The 24221-nt window shown below is 43.1% G+C and overlaps 2 protein-coding genes across 5 annotated transcripts in view; one reads left to right on the forward strand and one right to left on the reverse strand.

Annotated features, from left to right (window-relative positions):
• PIGL (phosphatidylinositol glycan anchor biosynthesis class L) overlaps positions 1–21152 on the reverse strand; it is a 62034-nt gene extending 40882 nt beyond the window's left edge. The window contains exons 1-2 of one of the 2 annotated variants that reach the window (XM_056331523.1): positions 20818–21141; positions 16227–16326 (exon numbers count right to left, since the gene is read on the reverse strand). In XM_056331523.1, coding sequence (XP_056187498.1) covers positions 16227–16326; positions 20818–21097 — 380 coding nt within the window. In that variant the 5' untranslated portion in view covers positions 21098–21141. Of the gene's footprint in view, positions 1–16226; positions 16327–20817 lie in introns of both variants that reach the window. The other variant, XM_056331529.1, reaches the window with a different exon arrangement.
• Positions 21153–23098: 1946 nt separating this feature from the next.
• The window catches only part of NCOR1 (nuclear receptor corepressor 1), a 73775-nt gene continuing 72652 nt past the window's right edge, over positions 23099–24221 (forward strand). The window contains exons 1-2 of one of the 3 annotated variants that reach the window (XM_056331096.1): positions 23155–23279; positions 23870–23959. The gene's annotated coding sequence lies outside the window, so the exon portion shown is untranslated. Of the gene's footprint in view, positions 23280–23869; positions 23960–24221 lie in introns of all 3 variants that reach the window. The other 2 variants (XM_056331086.1, XM_056331078.1) reach the window with 2 other exon arrangements.

The raw sequence follows: 24221 nt of genomic DNA on the forward strand, positions 1-24221 counted from the left end.
GAAATGGAGATTTAATACCAAGATACTGAACTAAAACAAGAGACATTCAAACAACACGTGAAGAGGCAGTGACATCCCCTTACTCCTACCCATTACTCCCTTGCTCACATAGTCCCATACACATACTGTGCGATAGCTACAGCACTGGGAGCTGATGTTTAACTGGCTATCTGCAATTACTCTCTTACAGCTTCTTAGTTTCGCTTCATACATCTGGGAATACTTCAATGACTAATTTTTAGCAAAGAACAAACTACTTTGTATTTGAATATAAATGGCTATATACATTTGTCAAAATAGCTACTTTCCCACAATAGTTCTTGCTATATAGAATTCACTAGGTTGCTAACAGGTTCCCACTTTCAAAAACTGGAAAATACACACAGGTGAAGAAATTTGTTCAAGTGACACAGCAGTATTCAATGAACTATGCTTGGTTTAAAACAAAAGAACCTCCTTTCCACATGCAGGTTACCAAACACACTGCCTCAAGCAAATGAGTTGTAATAATCACTTCAACCCCTTCACCTGTTTAAGTGCAGATGAAGAAGAGGAAACAGCACATTGGACTGGTACCTGCTGCAGCCACAATGTTCATTTTACTAGTACAATAAATAACTGATACCCTTAGCGTTTGCCCTCAGGTTCTGCTGAGAGGGGCAAAAAGAGCCATTGGTCATTACCTTTCCACTACTGAACCAAACCATGCAGACTCACTCAGATGGATTCAGTATTTGCCCTTGAACTGGTGTGGGCTGCATTTGGCACTCTGCTTTTAAATCAATACATAACCCAGGCGTAATCTTATCTGGCAGGAACAGGGATATTGGGGGGGAGGGGGAAGAACACAGCCTCTAGAGGTGAGGAGAGAGCTCTTCTAAATGTTAATGGGTTAAGAATAGAAAGGTCAAATGCCTGCCTTATCAGAAGGCCTCATGTGCAAACAGGCACCAAGGCACAGCAATCAGAGGACAAAATGGGCATAAATGTCAGGAGTTAGTTACTGTAGCTGTAAACACCAAAAGAGAATGGTGGAACTGGGAAACCTCCCAAGACACTTCTGGTTAATACAGGTCACTGGGAAAGTCCAAGAGATTACTTGAATGTTATTGCTGCTGTGGAGCCAGAGATCACATGTGAGCTGTGCGAAGGCCCCAGCAAGGGGACTGTGGAAGAACACTGCGAGTGTCAACAGAATGAGCTGCTGTAGGAGTAGGTATGGAACATGTTATATATCAAATATCCTGCGCTGGCAGAGCACTGCTCCAGATTGCTCCTGCAAGAGCACATCCGTTCTCCTAGAATAAGGATACATGAGGATGGAGACAAAAAGTCCTTCCTTGCTGTTGCAGTTTGAGTCCAAATCAGTTATTCTCACATGGGGCACCAACTGTCACAGCACAAGCAAAACTAGCAAGTAGCAGAAAGCTTTACCATTGGTCAAATTCTACTGTCCATGCTCTTTCTCCATCCTCCAGAGGACCAACCACACTCCTCCTGGTCTCTGCTACATCCAGGTTCTTCCTTCTCCAGGCTCTTCCCTCATCCAGCCTCTCCTTCCCCTACACTACTCAGTGCTAACCACTTTGTGGGAACGAGCTACAGCTGCACATCATCCATGCCAATCAACCCACTGCCTCTGAAGCAAGGCCACAGCTGTGTATTATCAGTGTCAATCAACCCACTGCCTTCATTCCTCTACACCTTACCTCTTTGTAGATACAGAGGGCCCTAAACATAGCAGAAGTTGGATGATGACCCTGTATAGAGGGTCTTCAACTCTGTTCTACAGTACCTTTTTGAGCATAATGCATAAAGGATTGGGATGGAATAAAGGGACAAGGCAGGACAGAAACAAAAATCTCCCTTAAATACTAATACAGTTTTAGCCCTCTTCTAATTAATCTTCTTATTGGCATCCAAGGAAAGAGGCCAAAAGTGTATGACAATGGACAGTAATCTTGCAGATACAAGCAATCAATTTGAAGCAACAACAAAGTGTACTTGACATGTAATGGTGTGTAGAGTTACTCTGTTGTGAGTAATATTGCATAGGACCTATGTCTACTGTTTACCAGTGCTTCCAGCCTGGCACCTTTTGCCTGCAATAATTTGTCAATAAAATCAATCAACCAACCAATTCCCACCCTCAGAAAAGATCAGCAGTGAGCAGCCATGTTTAAGATTGCTGCTCCCTCTCTCCTGGTACAGGGATTGCCCAGGAGATGGCTACCTGAGTTTGGGAAACAAATACAGGATAGCTACCTGGCACAGTTCCCTCCTTACTGCAAAACAAAGAGCACTATTCTTGTCAGCCTGTTCCCAGCTGTAAACAACTATCAAAGGATAGGGTTAATTACTGGTTAAAACACTAAGAAGGAATAATAACTACAAATAAAGTAAGACTAAATATATTTTATCCCGCAAAAGGGATAAACAGGGTTTGTGCTTATAGCTCAGAGATCACATTCTAACCATTAAATCGCTATTCTAATTGGTAAAGACAGGGTTACATTTACAAACAAAAAAGGAATGCACCCGTATAAAGCCACTGCTCTCTGAAAGACTATTTTAGTTTAGTGCCTTCATGTTTGTTCCACAAAGTGACTCCTCTGCAGTTAACTGGACTGGCCTCTAGCCCCTGCCATAGGGGAGAACATCATAACCTACTTAAATTTGCAGGCTGCATCCTTTATGCAGGAGAGCTCCCAAATGGGCACAAATGGCTTATTTCTTACACCAGCATTACTCGGCATCTGCTTATCCCAGTCTTCTGCAAGCATCTGTTCATTCACTGACATACGTGCACTGCTCTTCTGCATTACCAACCTCATTTTCAGCCTAGAAACTCTTGAGTTCATTCATTTGAAAGAGCACAAATATACAGCAGCAGACATTTTTTATACACATGGCATTACTGAGTGCTATTAACAGTCACTGTTTCAGCCCAGAAGCTACCGCATTTTCAGTGACAGCTCTGATATGCTAGTGATTTGTGATGTTTTCTGAACTATTCTGGGGAATAAAAAGCCTTTCTAAAAATGTAGGATTGTACCATTTTTATTCACAGTAAGAATGACCAAACCTATTTATCCTATGAGTTGCATTCCAAAAGCTTCACATGGCTGACAGGCTCAAGAGATACAATATACATTATGGAGAGCCACTAGAGCAGAGAGAATCTTTTCTCATCTCTCAAGATAAGAGTTTAATTCAACTTAGGTCAATTTAGGGAGTAAGGAATACAACCCAAATCTTCCAGCAAGATAGTGATATTTTCTGAGTTGCTACAAATTTGAACGAAATAATTCATCATCACTGAATAAAGCTATGGAGATTCTCCTACAACCCCTCCTGTTTCATTATGTAGAAGGCAATTTTCAAAATGCTGCCTCAGCTCAGATGCTTATTGCGTGTACGTGTCTGCCTGCTACATGTTCTCCCTATGCCTCTCATTCTGACATGCGCTGACACTTTCTTGGCTCTCAGTCAGAGATGCCAACAGCGTAAGAGCACAAGGGTATTACAGAAATACCAACTTTCTTCATCCCCATTTAACATGTTCATATTTCAAAAGATAATTATATGAGCACATTTATTGCAGCTGAAACTGTTTAAAGATTCAAAGGCACTGGACAACTAAATGTACAGCCTAACACAACATTAAAAGCAAGTTCAGGAAAGACCATATGCAATTTTCTGACCTGTATTATTTCTATGCTGTCATCATTTTGAGGCATTTGATATGCTGCTCTTTGGTTCAAACCCAAGAATGGCATTTGAATTTTTACCATAATAAACCTTCTCAACAGACTTTGCATTTTCGTTATGCTGTCCGTGTAAGCCACAAGGGTATTTTTCCTCCCATAATGTCCAATCTGCAGGGAATGGTTGTGAAACTCCATTATTTCCAGGAATTGCTGGCAACCTACTGCTGTCTGTTCTCAGTATTGCCTGTATTTTCCTTGTTCAGCTTTAAAAGCCAAACTTGGTTTGCAAAAATGTCTGGCTTTCTCAATGCCAGAACTGAATAAAGACTAGAACAGGACTGAATTAGATGGTTTTATTATGCTGAAAAGCCGTTAACTCACATTAAAGTCTGTAAAACAACAAGAGTATAAAACTGGAAATAGATGCTCAGCCTTAAATCCTATTACTCAGAAATTTTCCTAGATGTTATCTATAGCCTTTCTCAGCTCCATCACCCTTACCTGATCCCTACAATCAAAACAAAGCAGATTTTTTTTAAAAGTTATAACTACTTGGATTTTCACTGTTCAGTACAGTCAAAATAATCTGTAAAGAAAGGCAGCCTGAATTCTCCAACATGCCTGAAGTCTGCCACAATTTGGTCTTCAACAAGCAGAGGTAAAGAACACAGACGTTTACTCTCAGTTGCCCAGGAAAAGCATACACCGCAGGGTATATGGTCAAGAAAGCTGGAAGATATGAAAAAAAGTCTTGAATTATTCAAATCTTTCATCAGTCATGATGTCCAAAAGTTGTAACTGAAAGCTCCCCATCTAAAGGTTATCTGCAGGACCACACTATGATCTCAACCACACACAGCAGCAGCTTCAAAGAAAGCAAGGGAATTACTCCCAATTTACTTTGGCAGAACCAAGATCAGAATCTGACCACAGTCAAACAAAAACCAAACAATGCTACAGGCTATAAGAACAATCATCAGTAGATGGGGTGTAAAAACAATGAGGATCTCTCTGATTCTGATGCACTTCAGTGACTGAAAAGATTCCAGCCCTATTGTTCCTCCTGTCCAAAATATCTTGGACTCCATTCCGTGTTCCAGAGGCACTCCTGACAGACTGCTCTAAAAACATATCTAACAAACTCACAACTGCCTGAGCTTCTTCAGCTAAATACTGTCTTGCATTCAATTTGGGAAAGCCATAATGTATAGAGCGACGTCTGAGGCCTGCTTTCTGGGAAGAGGAAATCGACCATACACAATGTCAACTGAGTTCATTCCTAAATGCAAACCACATTGGGTTGTCGAGCAGGATAATAAAAACCTGCTGACCTAGTTTCCTGCAGAACAAAATCCTCTGTCTTCCCTCCTGCTGTGCCAAACCTAAATCAGATCTCCTTCTTTGGAGAAAGAAATTAACCCTATGACTATCAAGCAAAACTCTAATAATGATCCTTAACATTTACACAGCATTTCACACCATAAGAATAGTATGTAAACAGTAATAGGTCTATCTGCAAAGCTCTGCAACAAGGCAAGATTATTAAAGGATGAATGTAAAACACAGAGACGGTCAGAGACCTTAGCAGAGTTCAGCAAAGAACTTAATATTTCTCTTCCTTCAAAAGGATTTTGAAGAGTAAAGCTCTGTGCTCTAACCACTTTGCTTGGTAAACCCTTCTACGTTTGCTCTATGCAAATATAAAACTTCCATTCATGATGTGGCAAAAAAATAACAGCATAGCTCAGCATTTTGAAAAACTGCATCAAACCGCTCAAGAAAGGACTATTGTTCTTCCCAAATTTTGCGATGTCAACTTACAAGTCCATTTCTGCTAGATGAGAGCTGATTGTATTTGCTCCAAGTGTTTGGTGAAAGCATTCACTTTTAAAGGCTTCACTTCCCCAGTGATGCAATGTTTCATTTGTAGGGATGCCTGGGGGAACTTCAGAATGGACAGAGAATGCAAAAAATAACAGGGCATGTCACAACAAACTCAGCCAAGAAAATACAAATGGAATTCTCTGGCTGTAGGATGCTTCAAAAGGCAGCCCTGGATCATGCTGCTGCAGAGCAGCACCCCACTGCAGTCAGCTAGAAGCATTTGGGGAGCCTCAGATTCCAGACCGCTGAGAACACCTTTGCTGGTTCACACTGACACTGTCAGCTGGAGGAGCTTTCAATCATCTGAAAGACAGAGTTTTATACATGGAAAAAGTGGCAATAACAAATGGTGTGCCTAACTGCGATATAGCTTTACAAACAGGTTTTTACCATGATGTGGCCAAAGTGCAACCTGCAAGTGAAACTGCTAACAGGGTGCAGTACTACAGCCAGAGCTTTCACCGTCACACTAAGAAAGAAGACCCTGCAATAAATACAGTTTCATCAAGCACTGCTCCCTTAGGAACTGAGACAGCTTTCCCCTACATCCAGACAGTACCCCAGGACCTGAAACCTCTCTATCACCACATGCTCCATTGGCATCTGTCTCTCAAGGTACAACACCCAAGTTCCTGACAAGCTACCAAACAGAAACCTCTGTATGGCAAAGTTTGAGAGCCTCTGCGACACAAAGCAGCCTAGTTTACTAACGTACCATTGGAGAAAAGACTGAAACAGGAAAGTGATAACTAATAGGTATGCTAGCAGTGCCATTTCACCTGTGAAGTTACTGTCTCTGTCACTTTGTCAAACTGCAGGGAAGCTGTTAAGAGTACAGGCTTACAGAGCAAAGACAGCACTTAACATACCATACCCTTCAGGGAGTTTGAAAGTGAAGAACAAAGAACCTGGATTAGATAGCACTGCAAAGGTTGTCACAATTATGTCTGTTCTCTGGATGCTGCATCTTCACAGCTAAACTCCATGAAAACTTCTGCTCCGGCTTTGAAATGAGGAAGACAAAAAGTCTTGAGTTCTCACAGGCTTATTACTAACATTGGTCAGGGTTAGAAATGTGATGATGGAAAAAGAGCATCTTATTCATCGTATCTGGTCCCTGAGGGGTTGTGACTTGTATACGCTTATTTTATTGACACAAACAAGTTTTAACTTCTATTGTCTTACAGAGGAAGAGCAGGCTGAATTCAATTCTGGCTCACACATCATCTGCGATTGTAGCCAAATCCCAGCCACACAACTTTTATTACTGGGAGGATGTCAGAGGCAAAAGACACAGCTGGATATTCAGATCCCAGACTGAGCTGTGCTGGCAGTTAGGCAAACCAGCTTTTGATTTGTATGTAAACAGAGCCAATCTGAACTGGAAGGTCATTAAGAGAAAACACATTTTACACAACATTGTACAGTTGCTTTTCCAACTTTCCCCATACTAACATTTTTTTAAACAAGACTTTGTCTTCTCTTGTTGACTGTTTCAATGACAATTTCTGATCTTACTGAAGTCAATGGCCAACCCTCACTGATTTTGATCGGACCAGAAAGTGGTTCTGAGGACAGAATGGCATCCAAAATTCTACTGCTCCGTTCTACCACTTATGTAGAAGAATTGGGTTGATGTAGACCTAAAACATATGTTGTATAAAAACACAGAATTTGTACATCTACATCCTCACAAAAATCCCAATGAGCCTTTACAGTGTCTGCAGTCCAAACATTGCTATCCCTATAACAAATAAAACACTTCACTCAACATGAAAGTAACGAAGCCCCTTTTATTACTCAGGAGTGATGTCCACAAAGAAATTTTTTCTTCTATCCTGACACTGTTGTCTTCTGTAAAAGAGCCAGAAAGGTCCCCACTGAATGCCCTGCAATTATATTTAGGGGGAGGCAAAATTATTGGGAATTTCCTTTACTCCATGGTCCTGTCCCAAAGGCCCCAAGGACACCGTACTTCTGTAGCTCATCAACTCAACCCTTTGAGCCTGCCATAGAAGGCGATGCTTTCCACTCATCCCTCAGGCACTGTATGCACTGCTTCCTCTGTTCTCTTACTAGCTGCCAGCATAGGAGAAGCCTTCTGACTTCAATGGGAATTTGGAAAACAAACCCAAGAAATTAGGATTATATTGCTGGCATTCAGCAAGACAGCGTATCGTGGCATTTGAAGCAGTCTGACAGCCTTTGACACTATGCCTTGTAACTAGAAACATTCCCTTAACAAGCCTAATAAAGGCCTTGCTCCCAATGCTCAAATATTGATTATTTCATACATTTTCTAGTGACTGACCGAACTAGCAGTTAGATGAGGGGAACAGGAATAAACCGACAACTAATTTTAATGTCATGAGGCCCCTAGACACACTGAAACTTCTTGTCTCCCAGACACTGAGGCAACTTGGGGGAAATTACTGCAATTACCTTCAACTGATGTGGGAGTACAGGTACACACTACCTACAGGAGCTACTTAGTGCACCTAGGATCCTGTCCTTTAGGAAAAATGGGAGTTGATGTAACTGCACTTCTGTAGCTGAATCCCCTAGGGGAGTTTGACTGAGAGGCTGCAAACTTCCTTCCTCTGTTTTCCAACACAGTAATTACGTGACATATAGAAAATGCAAGTCCATTGCAGATGCAACTGACTGATGTTTCCAAACCATGTCACAGCCTCAGATCTCACAGCTTTATTTTAACTGAGGCACTCAACATTTTGTACTGTAGCTACAATTAAAATAAGATTATGAGAACACACAAAGAAACCACACAGTTCTTGTGAACAAGGCGTTAACGCCCAATCCATTATTGTGAGAAGGCTTTTAAGAGTGTTCCCAGTAGAAACAAAAATATATTTTCCCTGAGTAAGCCCGAATGCAGAGATTCAAAAGCTTGAGCTGGATCCCTGCTACTTTTTTTTTTGTTTTCTTCCTCCTCTGTGATTAACTTAACTGTGATTATCTGAGGTAACTGTTACTCTTTAAGGAAACGAGTTTACCATTTTCTCTTCTGACAGAAGACCTCAATCTGCCTATAATTAACAGCAAGGCATTTGCAGCTGCAGGTTTAAGATGACTAACAGAGATGTAACTGGGCTATCAAAGCAGGGAACCTTCTGGGGCAAAGGGCAAACGCCTGTCATTCTCCATTAGTTCCTCAGGGTGTCTATTGGCAAAACGCACTGTATTGTTCCACTGTCGAACGAGCAAAATAAATAGGTTGTTATAGTTTGTCATGTTTAAAAGGGGAATCTCGGGTATAACTGTTGAAAATAGCTTTAATCTAATGACCGTATCTTTCTATAACTTATTAGCATCGTGAAGAAATTCCACTCAAAATAATTTTAATATGAAACCCTGAATCTTATACTGGAAACCCAAAGACACTTCCTTCTGCAAGGACACAAGTGGTCTAGTTACTGCATCGCTCCAGTCAGCGTATCTGTTTGTGTTACCAGGAGACGGCAGAGCTGGGGCATGAACAATCTGCAAATTCAGGAGGGGCCATTGAAGCTTTCTTTGCTCCAAAGATGCTTGTCTTTAACGTATGTGGGGTACTTTTAAAGGCCATTAATGAAAGAATAGTAAAAGGCATTTCTGAAGGTATGAGCTAAGAAAGAACAAAAAAAAAAAAATCGGACTTCTAGTGGATTTCCCTGTTCTAGTGCATTTCCCTGTCTTCAGCCCTAGCCAGTTTTCCCAGACTCCTGAGCACAGCCTTATTTCTTTTCTTACTATCAGTTTACCAGTGCTGATGTTTTTTAAGTTGAATCAAACTTGCATCAGATTCTGGGAATGGCTGGGACCCCTATCCTCGACTTTCATGTTTTGAGAACAGTATTTCATAGTTTTTATTCTGCTAAAATAATCTTGAGCATTAAAAGTATAAATCTCAATGCTTAGTATTTTAACTTGATTTCCATAAAGACATTTTGTCCTTTAGCAGCACTCCTTCACTTCCCCCTGCATTTATTCAGAGCCCTTGGCTTTTCTGGCCAGACTCTTGCTCTTAATCAAACCCTGCTGTGACTTCACTGACATGGTTTGACAGGTCTCTGTTGACATCTGAAGGAGAATCCTTGAATGTTTTGAAAAGGACCACTGCTCATTGCTCTACAGAGGTAATCTGGGGGACATGCGCCTTTAGCACTGAAAGGATTATTTTCCCTTTTGCCACAGACCTTCCCCCTTTTTGTACAGCAAGGAAATTAATTATGCTAGAAAGCTGAGTAAGGACCTGGTTCACAGAAGCCCCAGGGAAGCAAAAGGGCAGATTTCCTTATTACAGAAAATATCTAACTTAGGACAAAATAGCTAAATCTAACTTACTGCAACACAAGCCTTTGTTTCAGAAAGCAGCTTTCCTGGAGGGCTGAGAGACATCTCAATCCCCAGAAGAGTTTCCTCTTAAATTATTCCATAGAGCAACACTTATAAAAGCAGAAGCTGGAAGGCAGACTTTGATATAATCCTTTTTATAAAGTGCTCTGATGTCCTAAAGTATCAGCATGAGCTGCCATGTGGTAAGCATTTTGGAAAAATTATCTGTTTATTTAGAAATGTAAATAACAATAGGTGGCCAAATATTTTATTGTCTTCTCAGAAAGAAAACAATTTAGATTTCAAGAATTATACTAAACAGAAGTGAAATCTGGCTACAGTGATTACACAAACATCAAGATACCTACCTGACTGACAAAGGCTTCATGCCTTCTTGTAGTATTAAAGCATGTTAGTATTCAGGATGATTATGAGTATGTTTGACTGATTCAAAAGATGTAGGTTGATTTCCCCATAATACACACTGGATATGTGACCAATTTACATATAAGATTTTCTGGTCCCACAGATGCCATTCTTAATTAAAGAAAATTCTGCAAAAAATAAAGGCCTTTACAGCATTGCTGGGATAAGTAACATCAAGAGAATCCCCTCGCTCACTACTGAAATATGCAGCTCTTCTACAATAAAGCATGCAGCAATTTTAGTCAGCACATAGATCAGCTCTTTAGAAGTAGCAATAAAATAAAATGTCAAATTATAATATCATGAGGAACTTAGGAAGACAAAATGCTAACTAATTACCACAATTATTTCAGCAGAATTAAAGCTATTAAATATCGACTCCAAAATATGAAATATGATAACAGGGGAAGAAGAAACATTGGGGAATAGTATCACCTTTCTGATCAGAAACACTTAAGTAAGATAAATACATCTAAAACAAATCCCATTCAGAAGATGACACAGGTCTGCAAACGAGTGAGTCAGAAACTGGGATGAAATCACTGACAGCTTTGCCACCAGACCTGACTGAGACCAGGATTTTATCTCTGCACTTCTGGTGACCTCAGTTTTCGGGCAAGCTTTCTTAATTGCAGTACATATTCTCACTCTACAGTTTGGATCTTGAGCCTTCATGCACTCAGCACCCTGCATTTAAATCAATAAAGACATCAATGAACCACCTAAGTACAGTAAAACCCAACTGGATCAATGGGATATACTACTCAACTGTCTGTCTGTATACTTCTAAGTTTTTTATAAAAACATTAGAATTCCCAGTTACATATTTCTTTCTCTGAAGAGTCTGAGTGTTTTTATATCTTTCTGATTGTCACAATCAGACACACGCAGTACTTATTTAAGGATATATTTTCCCATGACCTCAGAGATTCACTCTTCTGACACAGGGAGCTCATGGAAGGAAGTTCATTAGCAGTTAAACAGAGGAAGTGCAATAAAGACTATCTACCTCGTAGGGGAAAAAATGCAATCCCAACAGCAAAGAATTATTATACAGGAAAAAAAAAAAGAATTTGTGCCTTTCTGCAGTCTCATAAAAAAACCTGCAGAGAGCCTGTGATTCTGCATGGGCAGATGTCCTCTCTCCTGTGCATTGTATAATCAGAGCCCTTTTGGACTTAAGTGAAATAATAATAATAAAAAAGAGAATGGAGTGCAATTTCCATGGAAACTTGGAAACAGATGTAACATTATTTGCAGTAAGCCTTTGTACTGTGAATGGAAAATTTTCTAGTTTACATGAATCTCTGCTATTATTTTCTTTGCAGTACAAACTTGGGCCAAATATTTTCTGTCATATTAAAGATGCAAATACTCGGGTTTACTTTCTGTCCAGTACAATTACGCACAAAAGCTTCAGAAGCTGCAGTGAAATACCTGATACCTATCTTTCCATGAACCCAAAACAGATATCAGAAAAAAAAAAAAGAATAATTTTGGCTTCTTTTTTGCTTGTTCTCTTCAAGTGAAAACAGCTTAGAAAACACCTCCTGTTTATGTGTAATATTACAGGCCAGTAGACAGCCAGAGAGCATTGGCAGATGTGCCTAATGTTAATGGGAGCTTAACTATCTCCTAATATTAGATCAATTAGTTACTCACTCCTGGTTTTCCATTTACCATGAAAGACAGCTTTCTAGCTCAGGAGTATGCACTCACAGATTAATTACTTCAGATAGCTTTCTCACAGATTAATTACTTTCAGATAGCTTTCTCAGATACAAGTAAGTTCCCAACAAAGTACATTTAGAAGTCCAAAACCATGGCAATGACTTGTGACCTGATAACTGGTTTTGGAGACTAGAGCACTTTCACCTCACTGTGTTCTCAAGACCAGACAGAGCAACAACCAAGAAAAAGTGTAGCAGTGCCACATCAAAGACCCGCACCCAAAGCAGTCCTTATATGAACACTTTCTCTTCACCTTATTACTGAAGCATTTTTTTCTGCATATTCTGAAGAGCAGGGAAGAAAAAGCATCCCTGTGTTTCATGATCATGCAGGACCCCCTTTTTACTTGTTCACAAGCTCTCCTCCTTGCTAAGCTGAACTTTCTATTTGCCACACACCTCCAGTGCAAATCAGTTACTCAGACTTGTTCTTCTCAAGATGGAGTTCTGCCCTGCTCAGCAAGTACTCGTTTCCTTTAAGTTGATTATTTGCCCACACATTACCAGAGCAATTCAAACTTTAAGCTAAATCTGGCAGCAAAGTCTAACATACACTTAAAGAACAATAGAACTTTTGGTGAAAACTTATGTCCTTTTTTGTTTGTTCCTATTTTTTATAAATTAGACCCTTCTGCCACCACAAAAATGTCCAGCATCTGATTTATCTACTATTTTAGACATGTCATTGTAGCAAGCTTTTCAGTTGAGTTGGTCTGTGTTTGCATTAGAGGTATCTATACCACTCATATTTTAGCTACGCTCATTTTACCTTCACTGCAGATCTGTAGAACTATACCAGTCTTTGCAAAAATTAAGCTGGGATCATGGCACAGTAAGATAAAGCAAATGATATCTCATTTTTACAGCTACAAGAAAGTCCACTGTTGCGGCACCTAAGAAGATGTACCAAAAAGCACAGAGTTTACATTACCATTTATATAATTAATGAAGTGACTTTTTATCTTACATGAGTTTCAGACCTCATTCTCTTGCTACTCCTCCCTCTCCCAGAAGCAGGCATAATTGTGACAGTACAGAAATTAACTTTGAACAATGCAAGTCCTAGTTTTGAGCTGGGCTGCTCCACGTGTTAAGCCTAGTGTGGGAACGGTAACAAAAGTGGACTGTAAAACCTTTCTCCCTTAAAAGCAGCTGTTAGTTGGTGTAGTGTTGGAGCTATGATAATTACATGCCAGTTCAGGGGACAACCCTGCAAATCTTGTGCCTGACCTGTACTATTCACAGATAGGAAGAGACCAACGATATAATCTAAACCAGTCTGGAACAGGCTGTCTGTATGCCCATCTGCTCACCTACAGTAACTGGATGCTGCATGGTCCTGCATGCCCCTTTTCACTCCTAGACATGCCTCTAGAAAAAAAAACTTTTCTGTAGACCTCAAAGCTCTAGGGCTGAAATGCGGGTACAGTTGGGACCATATTTGTGCAGAAGATTTGAGTTGTCTTTAACTGAGGTAACAAACACAGTGACAACATCAAACACCTGCCGGAGAATCAGCGCAAAGAAGTTGTCTGATTAAGAGACTGAACGAGACCTGCCCTAGGAATCCTGGCTATACTTGAGACAGTCATTGTTTAAGGCAAGGGACTGCTTCATAAGGATTTGGTCTTTAACACAGATTTCATCATAGGCTGACCGACTGAAGCTTTCTCTTTACAAATTCACACATAATTCAAAATGTCACGTTGATTTGATACCTGCCTGGCCAAGCGAGATGACAGAGCAAGTCAATCACCTTGCTCTTCAGATGTGTTTCCCCTTTTACATCTTGAAAATTCTACTCACTGACTTGCCGATCATGCGAAGAAAGAGGAAGCAGCATGACTCAGCTCCACACTACAATGGCTGGAGCAGATCCAGACCTAGCAATCCTTTGGGCTTTCCTTACCAAAATACAAATCTGCAGCTCGGATAATGTAAAGCATCCAGTATTTGTGTAAGAAATGTTAGATGGGCAGCATGCCAGCAGCAGTCCTTAAGCAATGTGCTAGTTCTTTATACTGATGGAAAATTATCTTCTAAAGAGTTAGGAAGGGAACAAAAAAAGCCAAAGGGCTGTGATCTTAAACAGTGCCTATGGAAGACAAAATGCTAAAGAGCAACACCCTCCTTGACTGTACTCCATAGACATGGATTTACATGTAAATCTAGCAGTAGATAACTTATTAATTTAGCAAGCTTCACAACATGCCATACTGGGAAATATTTCTGTATAATCTGTAAATTGCAGAAGTCATAACAGAGGCCTAGGAAAACTACTGACCTTAAGGAATCCTGGAACGCTGAGTAAGTTTCAAGACCCCTGAGTTCCAGTGCTTTGTCTAAACTGCTGGAAAATAGTACTCTAAAAACTAGCTAATCTAAAAACCCAGTGTCACCTAGAAATTATTCCTGATCCTCTACCATTTTGCTAACACCTGATCCACATATGTTTTTCATGAAGAGCACCCACACGGCAAGTTATACAACTTGAAGGTTATTTCACAGCAATACAACCTCAGAGATAAAGATCTCAAATGTAAACCTGTTTCTTAGAACAACGTTCCACATTCTGGTCCATGCTCAGAAGTTCTGGGCAATGGGAAGGATCTGTCTTTTCAGGCATTCACTGAGGGAAATCACGTATCAGTCACTACTTACATAAATACGTGTAATACCATTAATAAAAGTAATAAAGAGGCATGATCCAAGCTATTTCTCTGAAATGGCCCTTGCCTTCCTACAGAGCAAACCAGAGCATTACTTGCAAAATCAGTCCTCTGGACTGTGTGTCTGTGATTATGACGGAGACGTACCAGGTAACTCGCATCACATACTAACCAACCTCACACTGCATCAGAGGATGAGAGGCCAGTAGGCTTCTAGGCTCTCTGCTAATTTCAAAAGATGGTTCATTGAGCAGACTTCATGCTTAGCAAAGCTTAGCAGCTTTTTTCCTTATCCCTTCCCAAAACGTTTTGGGCACTGTCATATGATTGTACTACAAAACTTGAAGTTATCCAAACCCAGTTCATGAGAAGTGAACGGAAACATCTCTTTTCATTCCAAAGGAAAAACAACTCCTATGCTGTTTTCGTAAGTGAGCTGAAAACTTGGAGAGAAACCTAAAGCTAAAAAAAGCAAAGAACTCCAGAAGATTCATATTCTGGAGTGTGGTTTCTGTTGCCTTAGCTCAAGGGGAAATATGTTCATGGGAAAAGAGCCTGCCTGGAGCCAGATTTTTGTCAACTCTGGCTTTTCTAGTTGGTGTGGCTTTAGATCAATATGTTGCTATTAAAATTATTTCTTCATGAACAAAAATATTCTTTATGGATTGTATGATAGTTGTTCACAATCGAAACAACCACTTGTACCATCTTTCCTAGCAGTCAGTATCTAGTTCAGCTCCTATCAACCCTAGACAGACAGCGATCAGACAATTTAAGAGGCCTTTACAATGTTAGCTCTGAGTTTCACTGATTCAAAGTGTTAAATCAATCACCTTCCCAGAAAAGTTCCTGAACGAATCCCAAAACAAAGAATGTCAGCTTTAGCACCTATGTTTGTATCTACACACAACTAAAGAAAACAACATCACACCTTAGAAAAACGATGTTGTTGTATGGCTTAATTTGAAAGAATCTTACTGCCATGTTATTATGGACTGTCTTTAATATCACTTTAAAAAAGTGATAAAATTCACTTTTGTCTTTAGCCAGGACTAAACCAGATTATAAATATACTAGAATTCCACACTAACGCTGTGAAGACTAGCATACAGACAAACCAGCCACAGGCAATTCAGAGAATTTGTAATTGTCTGTATAACACTGCAATAAGCGTAACAAAATGTGATCATGCTGCCCAAATACACTGTGCCAGACTCCAACAAGTATGGTTATTGTAATTATAGATGCTATATCAACAGCGTTTAACCTAGGGATTATGATTCCCATCATACATGTGAATTGTCTCCTGCATTAATTACATTTATGTTAACAAAAATACCTAATATGATCTTTTTTTGAGATTCCTCAAGACTTTTTAGACTAATACAGTAAGCTTGCATTGAACTTTAAAGTGAACTTCGCCCCCTCTTTAAAACTTCAATGAAACCATGTTTTAAATGGAAACCAGTTACCTGTGATCAATGATTGTTACATCGGAAGCAGGAATCCCCAGAAGAAAACAACTCTGTTCCAGTTCTTTCTTACGAATCTCTCCTTGATTGTAATAATTTCCTGAAAATAGCAAACACAGTAACACTGTCTTACAACCTGACTTCTTTCTCAAAGCAGTAAGCATGAGCACCACACCTTAAATAAAGGAACAGATATATTGCAGGGGACAAACTTCATAGTTTTTACCTGAGCAACACCCAGCTTAGCTGAGGCTAAAATGCTGAGGCAAAGTTCTGCCCACCTTGACTACATTCCTCATATTTATTTATGCACCGAGTGTGGCTTGCAAGCCATTCTGGAGTTTATTTGGCAAAGGCACCAGAAATGAGATCAGTGGTCCAACAGTCCAGTATCCTCATCCTAAGAGTTAAAGTTAAATGATTCTGCCAAAGACATAAGAGATCTTCCAAACAACAATTCTGGAATAATCTGCTTGGGAAACTGCTTCCAACAACATGTTTGATTAGCAAATGTCTTATTCCTTAAAACATCAACATATCTAGATCTTCTGAGTTTTTTGTTTGGGCTTTTTGTTTTATTTTGGTATATGCCTAATCCACTTCTGAACATTGTTAAATTTTTGGCAAGATTTAGTATCTTTTTTCATGAACTCCACAGGCTGACTGCACTTTGTGGGGAAAGAAAAGGAGGCTTCTAATATGCATATACATGGACTAACTGCTTACACATTATCTGAATGGAAGGCACCAATATACTACAAAACAATTGAGCAAGATCTTTCCATAAACACAGGAGAAACCGCCTTTGCAGTGAGGTGACTAAAAGTCATTACCACTGGCAAATTTCCAGGTTGTCTCTGTAAAAGAGGTTAGTGGGATCGTAGTCCACTTGTTTAAAAATAAGTACTCACAACAAATCAGTAATAATTAATCTCCTTAGAACGGCCAAAGAGTCACTCCTCCTTCACTATTAGACATGATACTGTGAACTCCCTCCTGTACTCTTAACAGCATAGGCCCACAAAGCCAAGCTCAACAGCAAGTCCGAAGTACTTGGGACAGAATTGTTGAGATAACACACAGAAAGCCTGTCCCACGGCACATACTATACGCAATTAAAGTTTATAGTATGGTCTGGGCTGCTTCTAATGAGTGCATCTGCCTTATAACACTAGGATACTGCAATAAAATACAGTGATGGCACTAGGATTTGAAGAAATGAGGAATTCAGTCATAACAATCTCTGGTTTAAGACAAAGATTTTTCAGAAGTGTCCATCATTCACAGAGGAAATTCAGACAGAAACAAGTATAGCAAGCTTCACACAACTTACAGAACCAAAAGAAGATTAGAAACCTAATTTAGATAAGGCATTTGGGAAAAGTTAGACTGAGACCAACAACTAGCAGGGAAGCAGGATTCATTATCTTTAAACACTGCCTCCTTCTTCAGTGAATTATTTTCTCATCTTGCCCAGACATTCCCATATTTTTTCTTGGCATCAGCCATGCAAAGTCCATGCCAGAGCTGTGACGGCCCCTTCCAGAATGTTGCCCTGTGCAGGGCAGTACTTGCAACCCAATTTTAACTTTGAAGTAATAAAATGAAAAAAAATACAGCTGAGTATTAATGTATGATTCAAGTCTGTAGTCAGCTGTATTGAATTACACTGGAACTTTTTTATTGTTGTGCGTGTGAGTCATCTAAATCTAGCATTTCTCTCAAGCAGTGTTGCAATCTGAGCCATCCCTAGCAAGCTTTGTAAATTTTTCAAAGAGGAAGAAGAGTAACTAGAAAAAACCCACTCTTCCTGCAGACTGTGAGTAAATGGTTTTAGGAGTCTATGACAATGATTAGATGTGGGTTTGCTGAGGAACGTCAGCTTGGTAGTCTGCATCTCAGTTGTAAATTCCAGCTTAAGCAAAATTAATTTAAGTGTGCACTTTCACTAGATGGATTAAATTGAGTACAGTGGGACTCACTTTAGACTGTTTTTTTGCAAGGCCATTAACAACACTAGTGTTTTAAGATAACATACTTTGTGCTGCAATGCAGTGTGATAGCTGACTGCAGGTGATGTTTTATCCAAATAGTACCACTGTTCTCAACATACCAAACTTCTGCCGAACTCAAAGGAATAGACCCATGTTCCACAGCTTGAGAAACTTGTCAGGACATCAGGAATGTATAAATGCTAACAAGAAAAAATGGGAAGCTATTGAGAGCAAAACAGCTGAATAGCTGATGCTGCTGGACCTCATCCATGGAGCACTCAATAGAGAGGCAGCTACTACAGAGAGCAAAGCACATACTGAGGTATTATGTCAGTCAAAGATTATTCAGTGCATAAAAGACTGGGGTTTTTTTCACAGTGCTGTAATTCCAATTCATTTCTAAGTTATTTTGATTGACATTTGAAAACTGCAAGTACGATGGTTTCTAAGACAATTTCATCTCAGTGTTACAATTTGCAGAGTCTTTGATCAACTCATTTGTCATCATCAATCACACAAACAATGACAGGATGAACCATGTGAATCACCCAAAAGACTAGTAAGAGGCACAGAAAAATGTATGGGTGATTACCATGCTCAGTGAATATATGCTCCTATATGGGCCGCTAGTTCCGTTACAAAGACATGCAAGGGCATACATAGAAGGCAGTGTCAAACAATGTTTCACGTCACTAGATCAGGAATAAAGAAAATTTAACAAAACAAACAGAAACACAACACTTATTTGGAAAGTTCTCTAACAGCAGGAGTGTATTAGTCCCCAAAACTGAAATGGCAGAGTTGCACTTCAGTAATCTCTCCATAGCTGTGAAAAAGCCAGATGGAATCCACAGACCTTTGTTCCTCAGCAAAGACAACTGAAAGCTTTGCACTAAATCTTGAATGGGAGGTATAGAGCGATCAGTAAAGCCATTACACCACTGGACTTCAACAATAGTTTAATCCCAGTCTTCTCACCTATATGGTCTGTTATGACAGAAAGCTTTCAAAACAAAACCAGAAAAGTTGGCAATGAACTAACTGGAGCTTTCAAAAACACAGAGAGCCCTTTTCCAAATGTAAGTAGCCATCAGTGTAAGATGTAAATGTTTGTAGTCTGAAGTACTCCTCTCAACAAATATAAATAATCTTTAGTTTTCACCCCAGGCTCATGAATTCTGGTATAGCAATATGGTCTGAAAGATTGATTAAAATGAGGTTAGTTGGTATGCACAAAAAACCTGACCAATGTAATAACTGATTAGGTATCAGTTCTGCAGAAAAAAATAACCTGGAGCTTTGGTACATCACGAGAAGCACACAGGAGTGTCACGTGCTATGAAAAATTTTTGTCCTGGGCAAACTGTGGAGCCTGTAAGAATGTTTTCATTCTATTCAGCCCCAGAAAGGCCTCAGCGGGAGTACTGCTTCCAGTTTTTGGTAACTGCACTTCAAAAAAGATATGAATCAACTGGAAGAGTCCAAAGGAGACTGATGAGAATGATCAGAGAAAACATGATTTATAAGGAAAGACTGCAAGAAACAGGGTTGTTTAGTCTGGAGAAGATAAGACAAGAGGCAGATAACGGCCTTAAAATATGTAGGAGGCTCTACAGAGATACTGTGATTTCCATGTTCATGGCAGAGAGGAAAAATAAACAAACAAGCTTAAATTACACGAATTATTCAGGAAAAAGTGATGTGAAGAAAAGCTCAGCCAGCACTGACCCAGACCACACAGGCTGAGGAACCTCCCCGGAAGTTCTGAAGAACAAACTAGACATCTGTCTGCAGCAAATGGCAACACATTGATTCTGCCTTCAGGTTGACTGACCAACAATGCAACCTCGGGTTCCCTTCAGGCCTATTTTTCTGAGATTGGGTTGTCATGCAACTGTTATTTTTAGATGTGTTTCAGCAAATGTATCATTATGACTTTAAAACTGCATCATCCAAGCAAGTCCTCTCTCTACCATACAATGGAATTACAAGGAGATGCCAAAAGGTTGTGCTAAGCAGCGCCTTTGTACAACTTACAGACACTTCAGCACAGTGTGAAAGTACGTCAGTGCTGCAACCGGAGATCAGATTATGAAACCTCTGGCACAAGGTTCAGATGCAGAGGGAGATTTTGCTACCGGGTGCAGTTGCGGAAACGCTGCAGAAAGTAAGTTTGACCAAAGCCACCAGTGCGTGGCAGCTCTCTGGGCTGCGCAGGATATGATGAGGGTGCACTAGGACACCAAACCGCAGATGGATGGCAAGGCGGCTCCTCCGCGGTGCCACACTATCATGGCAGCACAGGCCCAGAGAGCCATGAGGCTCAGCACGGCAGTGTGTGGCATCACGGTGACATCACACGTGGTATCGCAGCCCAGTGGGGTTGCCTCACGCTACCAGCACCGCTTGCTGCTCCAAAGCACTGACATGTCATCACAGCCTGGGGCTTACGTCACATCACGAGGCCACGGATGGGATGACATCATGGCGGCTTTCCCATGACATCACGGGCGGGAAGCGCGGCCCCTACGGGCAGTCGCGGCGGCACCTCGGGGGTGGGTGCCCCGCCGCTCCCAGCGCATCCGCCCCCCCCTCACCTGCGGAGCAGCACAGCACCGCGGCGCGGCCGCCGGCCCTGCCCAAGCCGAGCACCGTGGGGGCGAAGAACATGGCTTCGTCATCAGGGTGCGCCGTCACCAGCAACGCGCGGACGCCATCCGCCCGCGCCGCCGCCGCCCTTCCCCTCGGGGAGGCGCGAGCCCCGCCGGTCGCGTAACGGCGCCGTAAGCGTCGCGCGCCACCGAGCAGCAGCGCGAGCAGCAACAGCAGCAGCAGCAGCGCCGCCGCCGCCCCCCAGCCCCACGGCCCCGCTGCCATAGCGACCGCGTCGCGCTGCTCCGGCAGGAAACGGCAGGGGCAGCGGAAAGCTTCCGGGGCACGCAGACTATTTCCCCCCCCCCCCCCCCCCCCCCCCCGATACACACACACCTCCCTTTTCTACCCCGCCTCGGGGCGGGGCCGCTGCCTCTGAAACGTGCCCCGGCTCGTCCCGTGCAGGGCTGCCTCCGGAGGAGGGGCGCACCGGGGGGCCTCCCGCCGCGCTGCCCTCGCCGGGCCTGGCAGGGTCCCAGCGGGAGAGCGGAGACCCGCCGACGGCGTCTGAACAGGGGCCCTGCCCGTGGGGGGAGCCGTCGTTGCCCGGGCCCTGCAGCACACCAGCTGACCCTGCTGATACGTCAAGAAATAATAACTTCATAGTGATAAAAGTTGAGCTTTTCAGCGTGTTAGTACCTTTTATCCCTGCGCTGTGCTACAGTGGAAGAGACGCGGGTTAAGGGAAACCTCAAAAGCAGGGCAAGAGGAGCTTATCTTCAGGCACATTCTGCTACCTGCAGATCTGGCTATCCCAAGTGTGGCTGCAAGGGGGAAAAAAAAAAACCCAAACCAAAAGGCAATGTTTGGATACGTACTAGAAGTGGAGTCAACCATTGGAGAAGGTTGCAGAGCAAAAGGAGACAGGAAGTAGTAAAATAAACATGAAAAAGGCAATTGGATACATGATGGCCTGGAAACTTTGCTTTTCAAGACAAACAGGCAATATGGAAGGCAAGCATATTAAGTTGGCAATGGTGGAGTGTGTTGGGTAGGTTAAAAGAATGAAATAGTGAAAACAATTCAGAGGAATTCAGTATCTGAAGAGCAGCTAAGACTTCAGAAGATGTATGCCTGACTTGTCTTCATACTTTTATTTGGACACCTTAAACTTCCAAGTGGATAGAGGTAGTCATCAGCATGTGTTGGGATTAAAGACTGCAAACACCTCAGCCTGCAGCCTGTCATGTCACCTTAACGTAGCACTTTTAAGAGTGGAATCAGCTTCTGTAATAACTACATGCTTAGTATGACACACATTTGCCACAGGGTGAGCCCCTGCTTTATTCATCTGAATAACTAATTGTGTGGGCACACATCCCGCCAGTGTGGGATAAGACTGCTCGTGTTTAATAGAAATTTTAACAGTGAGATAATTTAATCTTGCCTAATGGTAACTCTTCCCCCCTCATAGTAAACCTGACGAGATTCATTTGTGGTCTTAGCACATCTGGAGTTACGTGTTCTCAGGTAAAACGCCACACAGTTTTGAAACATCTTACTCAAAAAGCAGGGAACATTTTACATACTCTTCAGTCATGGGTAGGGGGGGAGGAGGAATAAAAGACATTTGAGATCTTAAACCTCTCACATTGCTCAGAAGCCGCTGGTCGCTAGAGGCGGAGGCACGGCGGCAGGCACGGCGCGGGAGTCTGGCGGGCCCCGGCGGCGGGGCCGCAGCCCGGGGGCGGGAAGGTCCCGGGGGTGCCGGGCACACTTAGGGCGATGCTCCAGGCCCGGGGCAGGCTCCCGCCCCCCGCGGCTCCAGAGGCCCCTCAGTGGCGCGGCCGCGGCCTGCCGGCTCCGCGGGTGCCCGCTGAGCCCCTCTCCGGGCCCGTTACCAGTTTTTATAATGTATATCGATTCATCCCTAACGAGGCGGGGGGAGAGCGAGGCGCTGCGGCTCCGGTCAGCGGCATCAGCGGGATGAGCGGCCGGGTCCGGCCCCTCGGCAGCGGCTGCCGGTGGCGGCGGGAGCCGCTCTCAGCGCCGCCGCGTCCCTCGCTCGCCTCATGGCGGCCGCCTCCCCCCGGCCCCTCAGCGGGGAGGAGGAGGGAACCCTTCCCCGCCGCACCGGCCAGCGGGTCCTGGAAGGAGCATAGCAGCCCACCCTCTCACCGCCGGGCACGCCCCCGGCTTCTAGCGAGCTGGCGCTGCCAGGGCAGCGCTGTACACCGGTATGGGGGGAGGAAAGGGCGAGACCCCGCCGCCGGTGAAAACCACCGAGCGGTGGCGCCGCCGTTTGTTCGACAGCTGCCAGGACCTGGCGGTAGGAGGCGGAGCCCACCGAGCCGGGGGAGGGCAGGCAAGATGGCGGTGGCTGTGGCGCTGAGGTTGAGGTGAGACGCCGCGGCCGTCCAGCCCCACCAGAGCCTGCCGCCTGGGCCGCCCCAGCGCCGCGCTGTCGGTAAGGGCAGGGGGCCCGGCGGGGCGGCGCGGGGGAGCGGCGCGGCCCGGTGGGGCAGTAGGGCCTAGCCCCTCCACTGTGAGGAGGAGGAGGAGGAGGGGGAAGAGGCGGGGGCCCCGGCCATCCCTTCCTCCTCCCTCCTCACCGGGGAGAAAGCCGCTGTGGTCCCCGGGGGGAGGGCGCTGGAGCCCGGGGGGGGGTCCTTGGGGGAGCCGCCGGGGGTGGGGAGGTGGGCGGGTCAGGTGTGGGGGTGCGGTGGGGGGTGCCCGGTGCCCGCCGGGTTTTTTCTCTGTTGCCGCTGTTTGCGTGCGGGAAGGGCCGGGGGTGGCCCTCAGCGATGGCCCTTGCGGGGAAGTTTTTGGAGCAATCCCAGAGGAGCGGTGTGTTGGGTGGTCATCCCTGGCCTGTGGGTAGGAAAAGTGCAAGTTAAAAAAAAATATAAAAAGAAATTAAAATAAGGGTCAGTTCTTCAAAATCGGCCGCTTGGACGCTGGGGCAGGAGCGCGGGGGCTGCTGAAGGCCCCCTGCGCTGGGGGCTGCCTGCCCCGGCCCCGCCTGGAGTTGTTGCTGATGCTGAATTATTCCTATAGGACCTGTAAACATCCCCAGCTTCTGTCAGCTCTGGGCTGCCGGAGGGCACGATGGAAAGTGGCTTTTTCTAGAATGGTTCTGACTTGATGGTAAAGAACTTTGTATTTACTGATTTTTCTGTACTTAAACCTGTCGGTTGCAGTTAGACAAGGTTCTTGTAGATGGACGTACGTACTGTTAGTGTTAGTCAGGGTCAAGTAAGTAGGTAGTCTGAACACTGTTGTTGTCTAAAACCTTTTTCTTCTTGTTTCACAGATATGGTCTTAACAAGCATATTAACTTTTCATGACTGTAAATATTGGTGTAACCTAAGAATAATAAAAAAGATCCCAAACAACTTACTACAATGAG

This window comes from Falco biarmicus, chromosome 1, assembly GCF_023638135.1.
Source record: "Falco biarmicus isolate bFalBia1 chromosome 1, bFalBia1.pri, whole genome shotgun sequence".
Taxonomy (NCBI): Eukaryota; Metazoa; Chordata; class Aves; order Falconiformes; family Falconidae; genus Falco; species Falco biarmicus.